Source organism: Peromyscus eremicus, chromosome 19 (genome assembly GCF_949786415.1).
Source record: "Peromyscus eremicus chromosome 19, PerEre_H2_v1, whole genome shotgun sequence".
NCBI lineage: Eukaryota > Metazoa > Chordata > Mammalia > Rodentia > Cricetidae > Peromyscus > Peromyscus eremicus.
In genome coordinates this window covers 57382291-57399681 of record NC_081435.1, presented here as the reverse complement: position 1 = coordinate 57399681, position 17391 = coordinate 57382291, and the positions used below count along the sequence as shown (strand labels likewise).

Genomic DNA, 17391 nt, shown 5'->3' with positions numbered 1-17391 from the left:
TGCTGAGTTTTTGCAGAAGTCAAAAAAGAGGATTTCAAAACTGCAAAATATCTAGTTGATTATATATAATTAGAAGAAGTGACAGGGAAAAAAAAGAAAATCATCAGTGAGACTCTTTGGATTCTTATAAGTTTATGGAAAATGGAGGATAATTTAGGATACGACACACAGAGAGTTAAGGCTAAGTGAAGAGAATATGAAGAAAAACCAATCCCCACAGTTTTATGGGGAAACTAATATAATCCATACTAAATCAGTTATTCTTTAGAGACACATAGAAAATTAGATGCTGAAACAAATAAATGCAGTTATAACCAGATTACTTTTCTATGAGAACTATCTCGAAAACTAACATTACTCATATAAATACAGCACCAAGAACATTAGGGATGGATGTCTCTTTTAGAGGACACAAGGACCAAATCTAAGAGATTTCATGATCTCTTTCTCCAACTATTACTGTCCATCCTTCTTGCTATAAAGGTATGAAGGGAATGTGGTTAGTTTAAGTGTCATGGCTTTTCATGCCCATGCTTTTAATTTTTTTTTTTTTTTACTTCCGGTACCCACCTTAGAACCTACTAATCACGCAAGTGTTAACAAACGTTCACATTGGTGATGTTTGTTACTGATGTATGGGTTAGTCATTTGATGATTCAAAAACCTAAGAATTGGTGGTATATACTAAGAATGAAATCATGCTATAGGCTAATTTATGGGTTCATAGTCTTGGCATTCATGACCTTTTGTGACAGATATCTCATTGCCATCGGGCTTTACTGTGTGTATGGTTACTAGTATCTCTGGCCTCTACCCACTGTGGACCGCAGTAGCATCTATATTCTAGCTGTAACAACAAACCTGCCTCTAAGCATTGTCCAGTGACTCCTGAGGGTAACCTTAAGACCAGCTGCAAATCACTGATGCACAAAAATAAAAGACAAAGGAACTTCCTTTATGCCAAAGTTCTAGATTTCCTCAGAACCCTGCACTATGTAATGCTAAAGCTATGGGTCAATCACATCAGGCAGGGAAGATTCTATCCTTACTTTTTCAACCATCTCTGCCAAGTCATTCCAAACTTCAATTTTCTACAGAGACCCATTCCAAAGCTTCATCAGGGTGGTTCTGTGTATGTATCTGCAACAGGCAATGTTGAGCTAGGGGATTCAGTTATAAAAGTCGAAACTGTAAAGGGGAATTAAAGACTTAAAATGGGCAACTCAACAGTTGCAGGTGAAATGTGTGGAACTGAAACTTCCTAATTACACAGTCTATTATGACATGGCTAATGATGTTTCCAAAATGTTTTACCTTTAGAGGTAATGTGGTAGTGGTCAAATTATACCCCAAATAATCCAGGGAAATCTCTCTTCCTCATAAGCTAGACCCTGTCAGCATGGGTAGCCAAAGGCTATTGAATGGAGCTGTAGGGAACCATCACTATTTTCAAGATAAAAGATGCAGGCTGCTGTTGTATATTCAAATTATTCCCAATCAGTGTCAGAGTCTTCAAAGTCACTTCAGAGAGAGATTGTCATATGGCTAAATACTGAAATTACAATGATAACTAGACGTAATAATTCAATAGTTTCATTCTCAGTGGGAAAACTCATTAGGATACATTACCAGAGACCTTATTCATTTACCCTTTAAAACAAAAATCTTGCTCTCTGAGATCTGCTAACTGATCACATTAAGAATGGAAACCTGAGTTCTGTGACGGACACATGGCTTTAAAAAGGCAGTTTCTCACGGGACCCACTGAGACACTACTTTAAAATGATCTTTGTCTCTGGACGATGATACTGTTTTGATTCATTAAAACTTTTTCTAACATGTACTTGGTTTCAGATTTGAAATTATACCTTTTGTGCATATGAGCATAAATTAAGGGCTCCCTCACCAGGCAGTGAACTTTAGTGGGATAAAAATCATATCATAATATAAAATTATAAAATATGATAAGAAAAGAAATAACTGTAGGGGAAAGGAAAATAACATGTGGACAAATCTTCAAAGGATTGAAATTCTAACATTTAATACAGTACACCAAATAGTAATTTGCCATCATAACTTCCTTAGTTTTGATTATGAGTCCTAGGGAAAGCAGGAAATGGTAGTGGATAAGTAAAAAACTTACCAAAGACATTCTATTATAATTACAGTTTATATTTCTCTAAGCTGTCACTCAAATGTCTCCAAGTAGAGGGTGGGAGAAGAAGAAATCTGAAACTCAATGATTTGCTATTTAGTGAAATGTGCTAAAATTGGAGAGATAACAAACAGGCCACTCCCATCACTATCACCTGCTTCTCAGGAAAGTAAAGGAAGGCTAAGTGACCACGTGGTATCCAGAGTTCTAGGACCAACTAAAAGTGGATTTACAAGGATATCGGAACTTTTATATCTGGAATCTTTCGGACATCTGAGAAGGCTATAAATCTTTCTGTTCCCTTCTACATAAGCAGAGGTTGAACAAAGGAGAGGAGGAACCACAGGAATCCAGAAAGAATGTCCCTGATCAGGACAGAGAAAAAGTAATAAACATGGAATGAGGAAAGGAGAGGAAGAAGAGATGTGCTTAAGTCATAACCAAAGACTTTCTTTCACATCAGTGGGGTTTGAAGTTGTGTGTGCCTGTGTGTGTGTGTGTATGTGTGTGTGTGTGTGTGTGAGAGAGAGAGACGCATGTGGGGATACAGGTACATGCAACTGTGTGTGCACATGAGGAGACTAGATTTTGGATGTCTTTCTCTGTCACTCTCTGCCTCATTGCGTTGAGACAGGTTTTCTCACTGAGCCCAAGGCTCTCCTTTTTAACTAGATTGGCTGGCCAGCAAGCTGTTGGGATCAGCCTGTTTTCCTATCTCCATCCCCAGTGCTGGGGTTACAGGCCCACACAGGCATACCCAGCTTTTCACACAAGTGTTGGGATTTCTCAGGCTTACAAGCACTCTTGCCTACTAAGCCATCTTCCCAGCCTATGGAATTTTAGTTTTTATTTGTACGTTAATGGACAATGAATTCGAATCTCATGTGACCTGCATCCCATACCCAACTCATGATCTAGACATTTTTCTTCTACTTAATGATAGATTTAATACAGAAGTAGATTCTTGGCTGTGGTAGTTTTTAAGCCTCGAGAGGGTCAGATGGCTGATTTTTCCAGGACAAGGAAATATCTACACAAAGATGTGTAAGCAGAAGACATGGGCAGAGTAGAAAAACCTTCCTAAGGAAAGACTTAATACTGTACAAGCCAGTGGCTTTCACTGGGCTGTTTAGCAAAACAGAATGTAAGTGGCACTTATGTGGAATTAAAATTTAAAACTCAATGTATGTGGAAATTCCAGTTTCTTATTCCCAACAAGACTATATAGAAAACATAAACCATTTCCTTATAGTAGGTCACAAAAGGTCAAAGGTGACATAGAAATCCCTGTGATCTCAAATCTTTCTCACTTCGCCCTTAGCAGAGCATTCTCCAGAATGTCAGACAGTAAAAAAGGCAAGGCCCCGCCATTGCTGGAGCCCGGAACTCAAAAACACTGTTGTTTATGAACCAAAGGAAGCTGACCTCCCCGTAAAGAAAACAGAACAAAATACAATAAACAAACGAACAACGACAAAGAAGCTCTACAAGGTTTACCGAGATGATCCGCTTCTGTTGAGCCTTTGATCACAGAAACAATAAAACTCGCAGAATAATAGGCACGAGCTATTTTTTTGCCTCTTTGCAGAGTCCTTGCGTACACACAGAGATGAAACTCATGAACTGGCGGGTGCTCACTCACCCCATCCCCGTGAGCCGTCCTTACCAAACGTTCATGTGGATGCAGGCTACAGTAGCTGCTAGACTGCGGAATATGAGAGGAATTGCCCAACATTCCTCCATAGCCAGGCTGATTCATTCCACTGGAGGAGCTCCAAGGGTCACTGCTGTGATGGCCATCTGTAAAGGACAAAGAAAACCATGACTTTTCTGAGGCATTCAGCCTTGCCTTTTCGAATAGGGTTTCTTCATCTACTTGAAAATAACCTCTTGTTGCAATTCATCTTTGTGTTGCTTCGCTGATTACATCACACGGCAGTCATCACTATTTTTTTTTTTTTTTTCCTGAGTGGCTTTTTATATTGTCAAACAAACAGAAACATTCAAGTGTTCTTAGTAAAACTTCAACTGGAAAAGGACAGAACGTGTTTTCTATGCGGAATTATATCAAGTCAGCCAGGTAACTCATGCTGAAAGAAACCGTTCTTAGGAACCCCTGACCCCACTTTTATGAAAGTCATCTAAAAAGTTAAATCATTCTCAAACTTGGAGGTGAAAATGAAATAGTTGGGACACTACCGAGGTGGCAGGGCTGCAGGTTTTAAGAGACCACACTGCAATGACTACTGCAGAAGAGCCACCCAGATTTGGAAGGTTGGATTTCATCTCTGTGCCGTGCACAACACAGAGAATTAACGTTGGGGTTATCTTACAGTAAGTGGGGGAGATATTTCCGTCCTAGGTCATTTGGGAATTTGATATACATGTACATAGCTCTCTGAAATCTTCAGGAGCAATGTGAGGAGTACATGCATGTCTTAAGATAGATATTATAATACAGAGAAAAAATGGACAGACTTTGGATTTCATAAATATATGAGGTAAAGGAATTTGAAAATCATACAGAGATATCATTTTATTGTCTCTTTTAGTGTGCAGGTAGTCTTTTATATTAACAGCAGACTAGAAGCACTCTTAAAGATTCCTTTCACTCCCTGGCCCTGCACTTATATAGACTGCAATTGTTTCATTTTGATTTCTCAAACAAACCTAAGGGCAAGAAGCAGCCTGAACCACTGCTAACTCAGCCGCCTCCCCCTTCTCTCAGTAGCTGAACAGAAATGATTAAGTATTGGACTATACCAGGTCACCAGCTTAATGCTGAATGCATGCACCTATGCCATGTTGAAAACAAGCTTATTTACACAGTAACATGTACGTAACTACAGCCCTTTAAACCAGGCAAATTTTATCTGATATTTTATTTCATGAAGCTATGGGGTTTTTTTTTTTTCCACTTAACTTTTAAATTCTGAAGTTAGAATTTCAGAACCAGTCTGGTTGCAGAACCCAAAGGGAGAGATGGTAGATTTCTACCTTTAAGAACCATGTAAGCAAACTCATGTCTGTAATTTTGATGAATGTAGACTTGTAACCAAAAGATAAAAAGTGAAGGTCAAAATAAGAGATCATAACAGTAAGTTTAAAATAAGCCCACGCCAATCTTGCCATTACCCTTCTGCACATCCACATATTCATTCAAGCCCTGATCGTACCACTTTGCACTTGCTTCCCAGAAAGAACTGATGTGTGTGAGACAGAATCATCAAGTCATTGTTTCTGTGATCACCACATGGGAACTCAGCGTCTTCAAAAAGTGAACTGTTTTTGGAGGGTATGTGTGTATGTGTGTGTGTGTCCATATGCATGCAGATACGTGCAGGTGCAAAAATACATGTGGGCTCATGCATGTGGAGGCCAGAAGTCATTATTTTGAAACAAAGTCTTCTATTGAACCTGGAGCTTTCTGGTTTGGCTAGCTGGATGGCCAGCAAGCTGCAGGGATACATCTATCTCTGCCTCCCTAGGGCTGAGTGAGCATAGAATCATCTGGAATCTATATGGGTGTTAAGGATCCAAATTCAGGTCCCCGTCTCATACAGCCATCTCTCCCAACCCAAAGTTAATATTTCACATGCTTTAGATTTTGAACGGAATACAGAAGTGTAAATGTCACCTTAAACTTAAATATGAAGTTCAAGACCACTAACACTTTAAATGGAGTGCGCATTCGACAAATAAATTAGGAATATGTATCACTGAATAAGCGTTTTCCTGAAATATTCTGACAACTCGATGCATGGTGTGGCAATACACTTAGGATTGTTAACACAGCGTACTCTACTCCACGCAGACTTATAAAAATATGTATTTTACATAAATTATGCTTTTCAGAGTAAATTAATATTTATCACAGCCCATATCTTGGCATAATGTTGTTTTGAAAGAATAGAATTAGATGTGTGCAAATTAATTGTGCTCATCATAAATGTCAACTGAAGATTTTTTTTTGAGTATTCATATGCAGAAAAACAAATCTGTTCCCCATAGTTTACGGGGTGTGCTATGGAAAGGCACTTACTGCTTTAATCTACCTGGCCTCTTTGCTATGTGTGCAGTTCAAGACAACCAGTTTCTCAGACACACAGAGGGGCTTTATTCTTCTGTCCATTTTCTTAATGAAGACCTGATTTTTGATATAAAGAGCCCTTGAGCCGGCAGCACCTGTACGCAGTTTCTCCCACTGTTCACAGCCGAAGGCAACCAGCCCATTACCACGGCACAGAACGTACCAAAGTATTAGCCACTGTCCCTTTGAGAGTTATTTATACCTAGGTCAGGTCACAAAGACACAGGAGACCATGAGCTCACTAATGTGTGGAACAAATTCTCCCTGATCCCACGGGACCCACTGCCTTCTACTTTATAGACTTTCTATCGAACTTCACATGTAAACCAGCATTTCGCATGAGCTGACATGGGAGGGAAAGATGAGTCTCACCTCATCGTAGTAGTTTTGACTATGCCCTCCGCAATTTTAGTGAGACCCCAGACCACTCTCTCCAAGTGGTATTACTGCCCCAAGTGTGTGCTTGTTCTCATGTGTCACAATCCATAGAGTAGTATCCCTCTGCACTGGGCCAAGGTATACTCAAGCAAGATATATACATCCAGGCAGAAGGAGTTAGAGTGGTGTATTTGCAAGAATTCTTAGTAAATCTCACCTGTAACCGCAGGGTATCTTGGGACTAAGACCATCTTAGTTTTAAGTATCCTAGATATGGCAAGGATGGAACCCATAGCTCCTTCCTCTGAATAGACCATTTGTGAAATAGCAGGTACCATTTTGATGATCCCGGTCTTTTCCAATTAGCAGGGAGGAGCTAAGTGACCAGTGGTAATGTATAGGCTCCATGGATATATAACCATTTGTCTTTTAAGCACATACAGTGGGTAATTAAAAGAATCCAGAGTCATTTTCCACCATGAAGCTGAAATGCCCCTGTCACGTACTCCTTGTACCCCCTTCAACATTTTCTTTTACCTTAAATCAATCAGTACGTCTCAATGTATAACATTCCATGTTTCAATGGGTCACTTATTCTTAAATGGAACCCTTGTTCTCACTTATACATTAATAACTTCTTAAAAATTTTATAGATGGCTGGACCCAAGGGGACTTTCTTCCCTCTTGGCTAACTACAAGATCTCCGAAACATAGACTGAGCTGGATGATATATATCTAAACATGTGCATGATTGGGAGATGGCAGTGATACTGAAGACCAACAATCCTGGAAGACTAACAGGGCATTTGCTTATGTGAGGCAGAGCAATTTAATTTGAACCCATTACAGGTCAAAGGGCTTTAATGCAAAAGAAAAACTGTTTTAGGTAACTTCTACTTAACTAGGTAAGGAACTCAATTCCTAAGAGGGCAAACACCTCTAGCCCCCTCCACTCTGGTCTATCATTCCATTTCTTTTGCCCTGTATGTACCACTAAACAGCTCGTGGATTTCCCGGCAGGCCAAGGGGCAACTTACCTTGCATGAAGAAGGAGCTGGGGAAAGTGCTCGCCGCTGGTTTGGAGGAAGGATAGCCTGGTGAGTCCCTATTGTAGTCGGCAGTGCTTGCTGAAGGAGCGTAGACCTGGGGAGGGAGAACCACATGAGCTTTGCTTTCTACATCGATCAGAGCATCTCTACATCCATGATTTGGTGAGAGGCTGGCACAAAACATAAAATTTGGATGCTGTTAGAGCCTAAACCTGATCCAACCCTAGGAACACTGCCTCCTTTGAATACAGCATAAAAAAAAAAAGTTCTGTATATTTGTGTTAACATAAAATAATCATAAAAAATGAGATTTTCCAGTCCAGGTGAGAACACTGCAAACCATGTCTAGGGGTAAATACACTCTGCAGGCCGGAGTAGCCCTAGTCTACAAATTCCTTTCGTTTTTAAACACAGATGGCCCATGAGCATGTTAAGGGTAACACAGAAAGTCCTGCACACAGTCTCTCCCAAAGGACAGACCAAACCTCCACTTTTCAATTAAATATTTCACTTGCAATGCAGGAAGGAGGGAGGTGGCAGGGAGGGAAGGAAAGGAGGAAGAAGGGGGAGGGAGGGAGGGAGGGAGGACGAACAGGAACCAGGAATGAGTGATAAGTATATATATGGATATATATATCTTGGACTATTACATCCACACAGTGTCTGCAGAGATGCATGAAAAAGGCCATTAAGAGCCTGGATCAACATAAGGACCACCAACAATCAGTATGCACACAGGAAGAGGGGCTGTCTTTTTTTTTTAAGCACTTATTATATTTGTGTGTACAATAAACTTTAAAAGTGTGCCAAAAACCTAATTTACTTAACATTCGTTTACTAATCCTCATGAGACTTGGGGAACCAGTTCCTTATAAAAATAGCCCTCGTGTTTTCTTGTTTATGTTTCCTTGAAGCAGGACAGCATCACAGCAAAGCATAAATTCATAAGGTATAGTTTAACTTTAATTGGTTCTCTCCCTTGCCTTTTCTGCTAAATATAATCTTTCTTTCTTTCTTTTTTAATTCCCATTTTCTTTTGCTCTAAAAGTTCCTCTCCAGATGGTTGGAAAGACCGAACGGCTCATCCTCTTGGTGAAAATGGATACCTTCCTGCCTCCATTTTGAAGCAGGCAGCGGCTCACAAACTTGGCAGTGAGCCTACACTGATATTCACAGGTCACAGTGAGAGAAGAAATTCACCAACAAAAAGGCTGCGGCGGGATTACAAAAACAAAAAACAAAACAAAAAAAAAAAGCTCCATTTTTGCCACGCATATCAAACAAACACCCTAAAAATTATATAATTCTCTCAGAACATCCATGACTCATAAAGTCTAAGGATTAATACCAGGTTTAGGATTTCACAAAGAGTAGGTCCACAGAGACAGATGTGGGAAATGTGCATCCGCATCCATACATCAAATAAATGCTCCACACGCCCTTGAAAATCTGGAGGTCCTGAATGTTAAACCAAACAAACCACACCAGAAAGAGCCACTCAAGCTGTGGGCAGCAAGTGTGTTCACCCCTAAGTCCCAGAGAGATTTAAGTACCATTTTTCATAGTTTTTCATTTTGTAATTTTCTCTACTTCTTAAATGTATGGACAGTAATTGATTTCTATTTCTACAGGGTTCATAATAAGGAGCTCATGGAAGCCCCACATCATTCCTGAAGTGTCTTTAAGAAACAAAGAGTGAACTGTAGGGCAGGGGTCCAGCCTGAGTCCTTTCTGGGAACTATAGAGCCAACAAAAAGGTGGGGTGCTACTGCGTGATTCAGCAAGAGGACAAGAGGAGGCTAAAAGTGAAAGAGAGATTCCTTCCAGGAAAAGGCCCAAGTGATCATTAAGTAACCTCGTTCAAATGACAGACTGGACACACCATGACTGTGGTATGTTCACATGCCTAAGCCTGATATGCAGCTGGCCCATGAGTCTCAATGTAAGCTGACTGTATTCAGTATTATCTTCCATATTCCAGAAATCAATACACGTTTACTGAAAAAAAAATGGTATTTTCATATTATTCTACAACCTGTGTGTTAAAAACAACAGGAATCAACTCTTTGAAGATAACTTATATCTGAATTTTAGTAACTACTCTACCACTATTATGCTTAAACATGAACAGTAGAATGTCAATACTATTTGATCATATTAACATGGTTTTTCTCTCTCTCTCTCTCTCCCTCTCTCCCTCTCTCCCTCCCTCTCTTTCAATTTGGTGAAATTATTTCAGACCTTTGAGGAAAGGTAAGAAATTTTTTCATTCATTATAGTTATATATAAGAAAGCTGCTTTGACTCTGAATTATGAATAGATTAAAATACCTAAGGGTAAGATTGTTTAGGCAAATTCATGAATACTACCTGCTTGTGAAAGAACAGCTACAAGACGAAAAGATTGTAGCATACACTATAATAAGTAATTTCTGATTTCCTGGTGCTGTAGCCAATTGGAGATTTTGTTGGTTTGTTTGTTTTCGATTTTTGAGGAAGTGTTTCTCTAGTATGTAACCTGGCTGTACTGGGATTCAGTATGTATACCAGGCTAGCCTTGAACACACAGATATCCGCATGCCTCTGCCTCCTAAGTGCTGTGATTCAAGGCGTTCGCCACCACATCAAGTGGAGATTCTTAATACAAGAAGAAAATTTCTGTTAACCAGAAACAGAGCCCATTTTTGTGGGGTTTTTTTTAAAGGTAATTTCTGTGTATCTTCTAAAACATGAAGTTGTTTATATAGCAACTTAGACGCCATTCATTTTCCCTTTAGATACTGCATTTTTCTCACCTCAAATGTCACTTGAAGGCAGACAGTCTTTATTTTTTGTGTGTGTGTGTTGTGAATACTGCATAGATATGTTTTTGAAAAGCTGAAGAGACCAATGAATTTATTGGTTTCAACTTCCCACATTTTATTGATTTACTTACAGCCGACGCACAGTGGTGCTGGAGATGAAATCTAAGGCCTGGGACATCCCAGGGAAACATCTACCGCTCAACCACATGCCAGCCCCCACCCATGAGGTGAAACGTGAGTTTCAACCTCCAGGAAATTCAAAGTGGAAGTTCAAGGAGCTATCTCAATTTGTGGAACTCGTTAGAGCTACACCGTTGGTTACTTCTCTTTATTTTACATCATTTGATAGACACTGTCATTTACAATGGTAGTGACCGTGTGAGAGGACATTTATAGAATAGCAATAGCAATGTCCACGCTACCTCTAATGTTTCAGATTTTAATGACGATGTCAGCCAGTGGGCTGCTGTACCCTTTCTACTTCACCTGATTATTTTGTCAGCTGCTCAGTTCTAAGCAGCCTACGTGGCATTTTCCACAAGTTGTTTTATAATGACATTAATTCCAATAAGGTCTCATATATTTGCCTTCTTATTATTTTTTTCTAGGTCTATAGAAAGATTACTTACCTAACTGGAATTTTTTTAAACAAGAAATACCAGAAATTCAGCCTAAAAAAAAATCAGCCCAATTGGAAAGGAAAACCCAAAATTACTGCAATGTATTAAAGTGACCCCCCCCCCCCCATAAGAAGCAAAGGAAAACATCGTGAAAACCAAAGCCCATACTCCCCTAGAAAGACAACTTAGATCAAGATGGATACTGGACTCTGACTCTCCCCACAAGAGTATGGAAGGAAGTGTGAAATATTGCCAAGTTGGAATTGGGGAATGTTGGCTGGAGCTGACAGGCTATCACCCTTTCACTCAAATCATTTGTTGAGCAGAAGCCTCATAGAAAATTAATAGTATAATATAGTTCGCATCAAAGGTTGGCACCATCTTCTCTCTCATAATCCTGAAGTTAAAGTAAAATCATAGAGGCCGGAAGCTTAACAAAGATGTCTAGATAACACTAAACCACAAATTGATGGAAGTATAAAAATGGTTTCATTTTACTGATAGAATTTCTATTTTAGCCAGGTGGTGGGGGCACACGCCTTTAATCCCAGCACTTGAGAGGCAGAGGCAGTTGGATCTCTGAGTTCAAGGCCAGCCTGGTCTACAGAGTGAGTTCCAGGACAGTCAGGGCTACACAGAGAAACCCTGTCTCAAAAAACCAAAAAGGAACTTCTTTTGTAATTTGAGAATTCCAGTAGGCCCCTTAGCTGTGCCCAGGGATCTTTTCTCGCCACCAAGAAAATGATGTAAGTTCTTCTGTCCATTATAAAAAAGGATCAAACAGGAATCCCTACCCACAAACCAAGTGGAGGGAGTGTGTTCCCCACCCTTCCCTCCCTCTCTTGGCCTACAGATTCCATTTAGGGAGATTTAAACGTAACGAAGGTTATATTGTTCAGGACCTCTGTGGAACAGTTTTTGTGGTAGAAGTTCACAATGTAATTCTTCTAATACTTGCATAATGATGAGAAAAAATGGTCCTATCAACACCACCTTTCAATTTTAAAGCTGGAGAAGGGTAGAGAGGTGAAATGTACTGGTTCAGAATAGCCTGAGTCTGACTGTGGGTTCCATTATTCCACTTTCAACCTCCTTGGCCTCCAGGTTCCTTTCTGTGGAATGGAAGCAAGAAGACCTACTATGCTGACTTGTGAGAAGTAAATGGTACTTTGTGTGTAAAGTAACTAGAATGGATCCTGACACACAGTGTACATGCAAAAAAAAAAAAATTGAGCACTTGTGTTCAGCTTTTGTTGTCGTTATTTTTATTAAGCACACAAATGTAATTTAGAAGTTTGCCTTTCCCTATTTAAAATCTAAGCAACAATAAGGCAAAGAGAGTGGAACTGCTCATCAAAGTCTATATTATATTAAACATGCTTCTTCCTTCCCTTAAAAAAAAAACTTTTAATGATTTATTTTTATTTTCTGTGCCTTAGTATTTGGCCTGCATGTATGTGTATCTGTGTGAGAGTGTTAGATCTCCTGGAACTAGAGCTACAGACAGTTATGAGCTGCCATGTGAGTGCTGGGAATTGAACCTGGGTCTTCTGAAAGAGCAGCCAGTGCTCTTAACTGCTGAGCCATCTCTCCAGCCCCCAATTCTTCCTTCTTAAAGATGAGACAGTCTTTATTTTTTACATCTCATTGATTTTTATATTTTAAATAATAATAGAATGACATCATTTTCCTCTTTCCCTTGCTTCCCTCTAGCCCCTCTCACGCCCACCCTCAAACTGATAGACTCTTCTTCATTATTGCCACATACATATACATGTATATGTACACATGAATATGTAAACACAACCCGATGAGTCTGTTTTTGTTGTCTCTGTATAAGACAAGACATTCATTCCCCCCCCCCCGCCCCCCTTGAGACAAGGTTTCTTTGTGTAGTTTTGGTGCCTGTCCTAGATCTTGCTCTGTAGACCAGGCTGGCCTCGAACTCACAGAGATCTGCCTGCCTCTGCCTCCCGGTGCTGGGATTAAAGGTGTGCGCCACCACCACCTGGCTGACAAGACATTCTTAACTATCGACACAAGCTTCACTTTTGTGATAGTTTACAGAGAGCCTGGGGGGAATCTTTTTTTCCTCCATATCAGTTTGCTTTGCACATTGTAAGGCATCCTTATAGTGAAACCATGCACATGACAAGTAACGTGCTCCCTACCAAGGAAACTATAGCTCAGAAGACCAGCGAGAAACAGCTTCAGACTATGTACAATAATAGTCAGTGTTCACTATATTGTACAGAAGGTCTTCACTGTCCCTTAATCTTACCACTCATTGGTGATTCTGCAAGTACAATGTGAATATGAATTTAAAAAGAGAATTGTAAAAGCTGAAACTGCATGAGGCAGTAATGGAAACAGCATGATTATTTCAGATCCTTACAGAGAGCGACTATACAATCCATAATGAACAGAAAAATACCATATTAACATAGTGCCACAGATGCCCGAGTACTGCCTATACTCGCTTAGACAAGGCTCAGACCTTGAAAGATTTTCCACACGTTCTCAACTGTGACAGTCAAACACTTACAAGAGTTTAGCATGTGCTCTGGGGTCTGTTGGCCTCCACATGGCCTTTGAAGCCTCCTAGCTGACCAACTCATCATTCAGCAACAAGATAGACTCTCATTTCCTACACTCTTTCTTTCAAGGACCTGGGTCTCAGCTAGAAGAAAGAACAGCGCACAGGCAGGATTGTGCGTACATTCACGAGAATGAGACATGCTATGTTAGGTTCTACGTGACTGAGTTAAAGTGAAATTGTCAGCTGACCCATACTTAAAGAAGAGGAAGATGTCCTTGAAGAAGCAGCCTCCAGACTAGATATGCATAGGCTTGGCAGGTTCTGGAATTACTCAGCTCTGAACTGGACTCAGAGGGTCCAAATTTCCACTCTTAAAATTCATTGTGAAGATATGACAAAGCAATCTATCTCTTGGGGCCCTGGTTTCCTGTTTGTCAAACGGGGCGATTCTTACCATGATGATGAGTGATATCTCGCCAATCATAATCCCTAATCAATCACAGGCACGTCATAAATGGACAAAATTTACACTTTGTCAGAAACTTACTCATTGCCTTCCAACAATGTATCTCAAAAAGTGCTGCCTAATTTGGTTGTCACTAGTAACCTAAGGTTACTTCAACTGAACTTAATGAAAATGAAACACTTTTCAGTTGTCAGTCATGCTGGCCATGTTTCAGATGCTCAACAGCCACAGGCAGCCATTGGTTACCATACTGGCCAGAATCAGCACAGAACTGTCTATACCTAAAACATCCTGTCAGACAGTGCGAGGGTAGAGGCAAGACCGTCTGTCAGGAGTGGCTGGGTATGTTGCCATCCACTGCAAGGAGATTTACCTCAGCAACAGCAGCTTAGTTGTGACTCATTTTTCCCCAGAAAGCAGGGTTTGTTTTTCTGAGATGGTGGAAGAGGCGAACTCTAGGTATTCCCAGTACAGCACATACAACTGATACATAACCAATCCATCTGATGGGACAGCAAGGCACTGCATCTACTGTCTTTTTATTTTTAAAGTTCTATGTATCATTACATACACGAGACTTTTTTTTTTCTTTACTAGCCATCTGCTAAATTGACTGCAAATTGTGCCAGGTAATATACATCATGGAAGAGCAGCTTCAAGGCCCGATCTCTGTCTGCGCTGGAAATGAAGCTCATGAGCCACAAGCTCACTTTTGGTCACTACTGGTTCTAACAAAGGAATTGGAGTTAGACATGGTACTGTCCCCTTATTTTTGTTTTTTAACAGTAAAAGACTCCTTCATATTTCTGGTTGGTTTCCATGTTATCAATGACTAGATCCCCTTATCCAATATTCTCTGCTTTTATTATCTTGACTTTCTTAAGATTATCTTTTTAGATGAGTTCTTTAGAGGCTCCCCTTTTCTTGTCACGTGACCTCTACACCTGCCATCATCTGCTGCGCTTCCTGGCTTCATGCTTTCAAAGCTCAAATGAATTCAACCTCATTTTGCAAAATGAGCAGAAGTTAGAGGATTTGCCCAGGTGTGTACACAGTGAGCCAACTCTTCCAGTCCTCAGCATCCTCTTCCAAAGTCTATTCTAACTTACAGATTTAAAGACTTGAAACAGCCAGCAAAATGGTAAGGAAAGTCAGAGGTTCAAATAACAGTCCAGCCACATGCCCTAAAATGGAAAGGCAGTTAATCACAATCGGAGCATGCAAGAGCTCAAAACTCAAGACAAGAGCAAGCTCCAGGAATTACGCCCCTCCAACTGATACAATCTCAATCTATACTGCAAAGTCAAAGAATACTGAATGATGAAGACAGGAGGCCTCTTCCTTCACATCCAAGTGATGGGTAAGGACCATACTGCACGATGTTTGCAGAAGTAGTTATATGTTTAGAGATGCAAACAATGATGTCTACAAGTCTCTACTGACACACAGAGATGTACTTCTTATAAATGGAGAAGCAGGGCTGGAGAGATGGCTCAGCCATTAAAGGCTAGGCTCACAACCAAAAATAAACGGAAAAGCATCCACAGGTACTAGATGATGAATTTGTGAAGATTTTATTTCTAACTAAAGCCCTTGAAATTTTCAAAGGAATTAATCAAGTAGTTGTAAGTGTTCTATACCAATTCACAATGAAGATTTTATTTCTCAAACTATTTTTATTGCCATTCTGGGGCTCAGGTAGGGGTGGGTAGGTCACAGGAGATATTTCAAGACTTCCCAAACATGTAAAATTCACCAATTATATGTGAGGCATCTATATTTTATTGCTACTAACAGAACGATATTCTCTTTCCATTCTACCAAATTACATCACAAAAATATGAGAAAGACAATCTATATATATTTTCCCAAAGAAATTCTATGAACTTGTACTCAGAATAAATTCCCACAAACACAATCCACACAGCCTGCCATAAGCACCACATATCAATTTCCCCTTCCAAAGAGCAGTGGACTCTTGATTATCCATTCAGGAGTAATGAAACCTGAAGCTAAATCCTTTAAGTTCATTTCAACCAGCAGATTTTTATTTTCCTCACCAAGCAAATTTCCATTTTTCTGTTAAGAAGCAGGAGAACTGTAAGCAGTTCCATCCCCTCCTGGCTTGTGTCTTTATTAATCAAATGACAAGTTGAAAATATCAAGAGGATGCAGAAGGCAGGAGGAGAGAGAGGGGGAACCTAAGCAATGCTCAGATTGCAGGTGGGCAGCCGGCCGCCAGCATCCTCCTTTCCTAGCTACCTAACCCAGCCTACTAGGATCTCTGTGACCACACAAGTGACAGTCACATCGATGCTAACGTACGTGCCTTCCACTCCCAATGCCCACCAAGAGCTGAGGAGAACCTGGTATATGTTACGGCCCCGCATCTCTGTCTTGTCATTTCATCTCTCCAAAGAATAAGGCAAGGCTATTGCTTCCATTTTCTCTCGCATGGATAACTGCTGAATCTTGCCCAAAGTCTTTGAATCACTTTCCAAACTCTAATGTAGAATGAGTTGGGTATAGCCTTTGTAGAGATTTACATGAGAAAGGGAACACAGACACCAATAAAACTCCTGCTTTTCTCAATAAAGCAGCACACTGAAGACAGTGCTAACAGAGCAGCCACATTGCACCTTAGATGTTCACAATGGCCAGTGCTTTCAGGAGGCATTTTCTAAGTGGTGTTGCTGAGACTCTGAGGCAGGAAAATGGCCAGCAGAGACTAAATCGATTCCCTCTGTTATGATGTCACATACACATTTGAGATTCTGGGCTCTTTACATATACTATACTATTGAAATCTCACCTCTACCCTGCCGTAAGACAGGCAGAGGGTTATCAAAGAGAAATGAAGGAAAACAATTAATAACGGTGTCCCAACTTGACACAACTTTCCATAACTGCAAAGAGACCCATTTCCAAGGCCTATGAGGATGCAAGTTTGCCATGACTGCCAAGGCCATGATGCCAATAGACACTGCTATTATGTTACTCTGGATAGCCCAGGCATGACTCCAGCCAAATTATGCATATATTTTTTCCTTTCCCTTAGTCCATTGCTTTATTCTGAGGCACAGAGAGTTTACGTTACTAAAGAGTTCAACTTCATACAGCTAATTAAGTGGCAAATTTGAGATTCAGAACCGTGTAGTCCCACTTCAGACTTGACCTTTTAACTACTGTAATGGTAAGTCTGGATGGTTATGCACAGTCCAAGGTGACTGTGATGGGCTCATACCAAAAGTTTTGCAGAATACTGGCTTGATCATTTAGTAACCATGACCC

General features: G+C 40.2%; 1 protein-coding gene across 1 annotated transcript in view; it reads right to left on the bottom strand.

Moving 5' to 3' along the window:
* Positions 1-17391, bottom strand: part of Tcf4 (transcription factor 4) — a 170717-nt gene that overhangs the window by 47439 nt on the left and 105887 nt on the right. The window contains exons 4-5 of the mRNA XM_059246049.1: positions 7661-7766; positions 3822-3955 (exon numbers count right to left, since the gene is read on the bottom strand). Coding sequence (XP_059102032.1) covers positions 3822-3955; positions 7661-7766 — 240 coding nt within the window. The remainder of the gene's footprint in view (positions 1-3821; positions 3956-7660; positions 7767-17391) is intronic.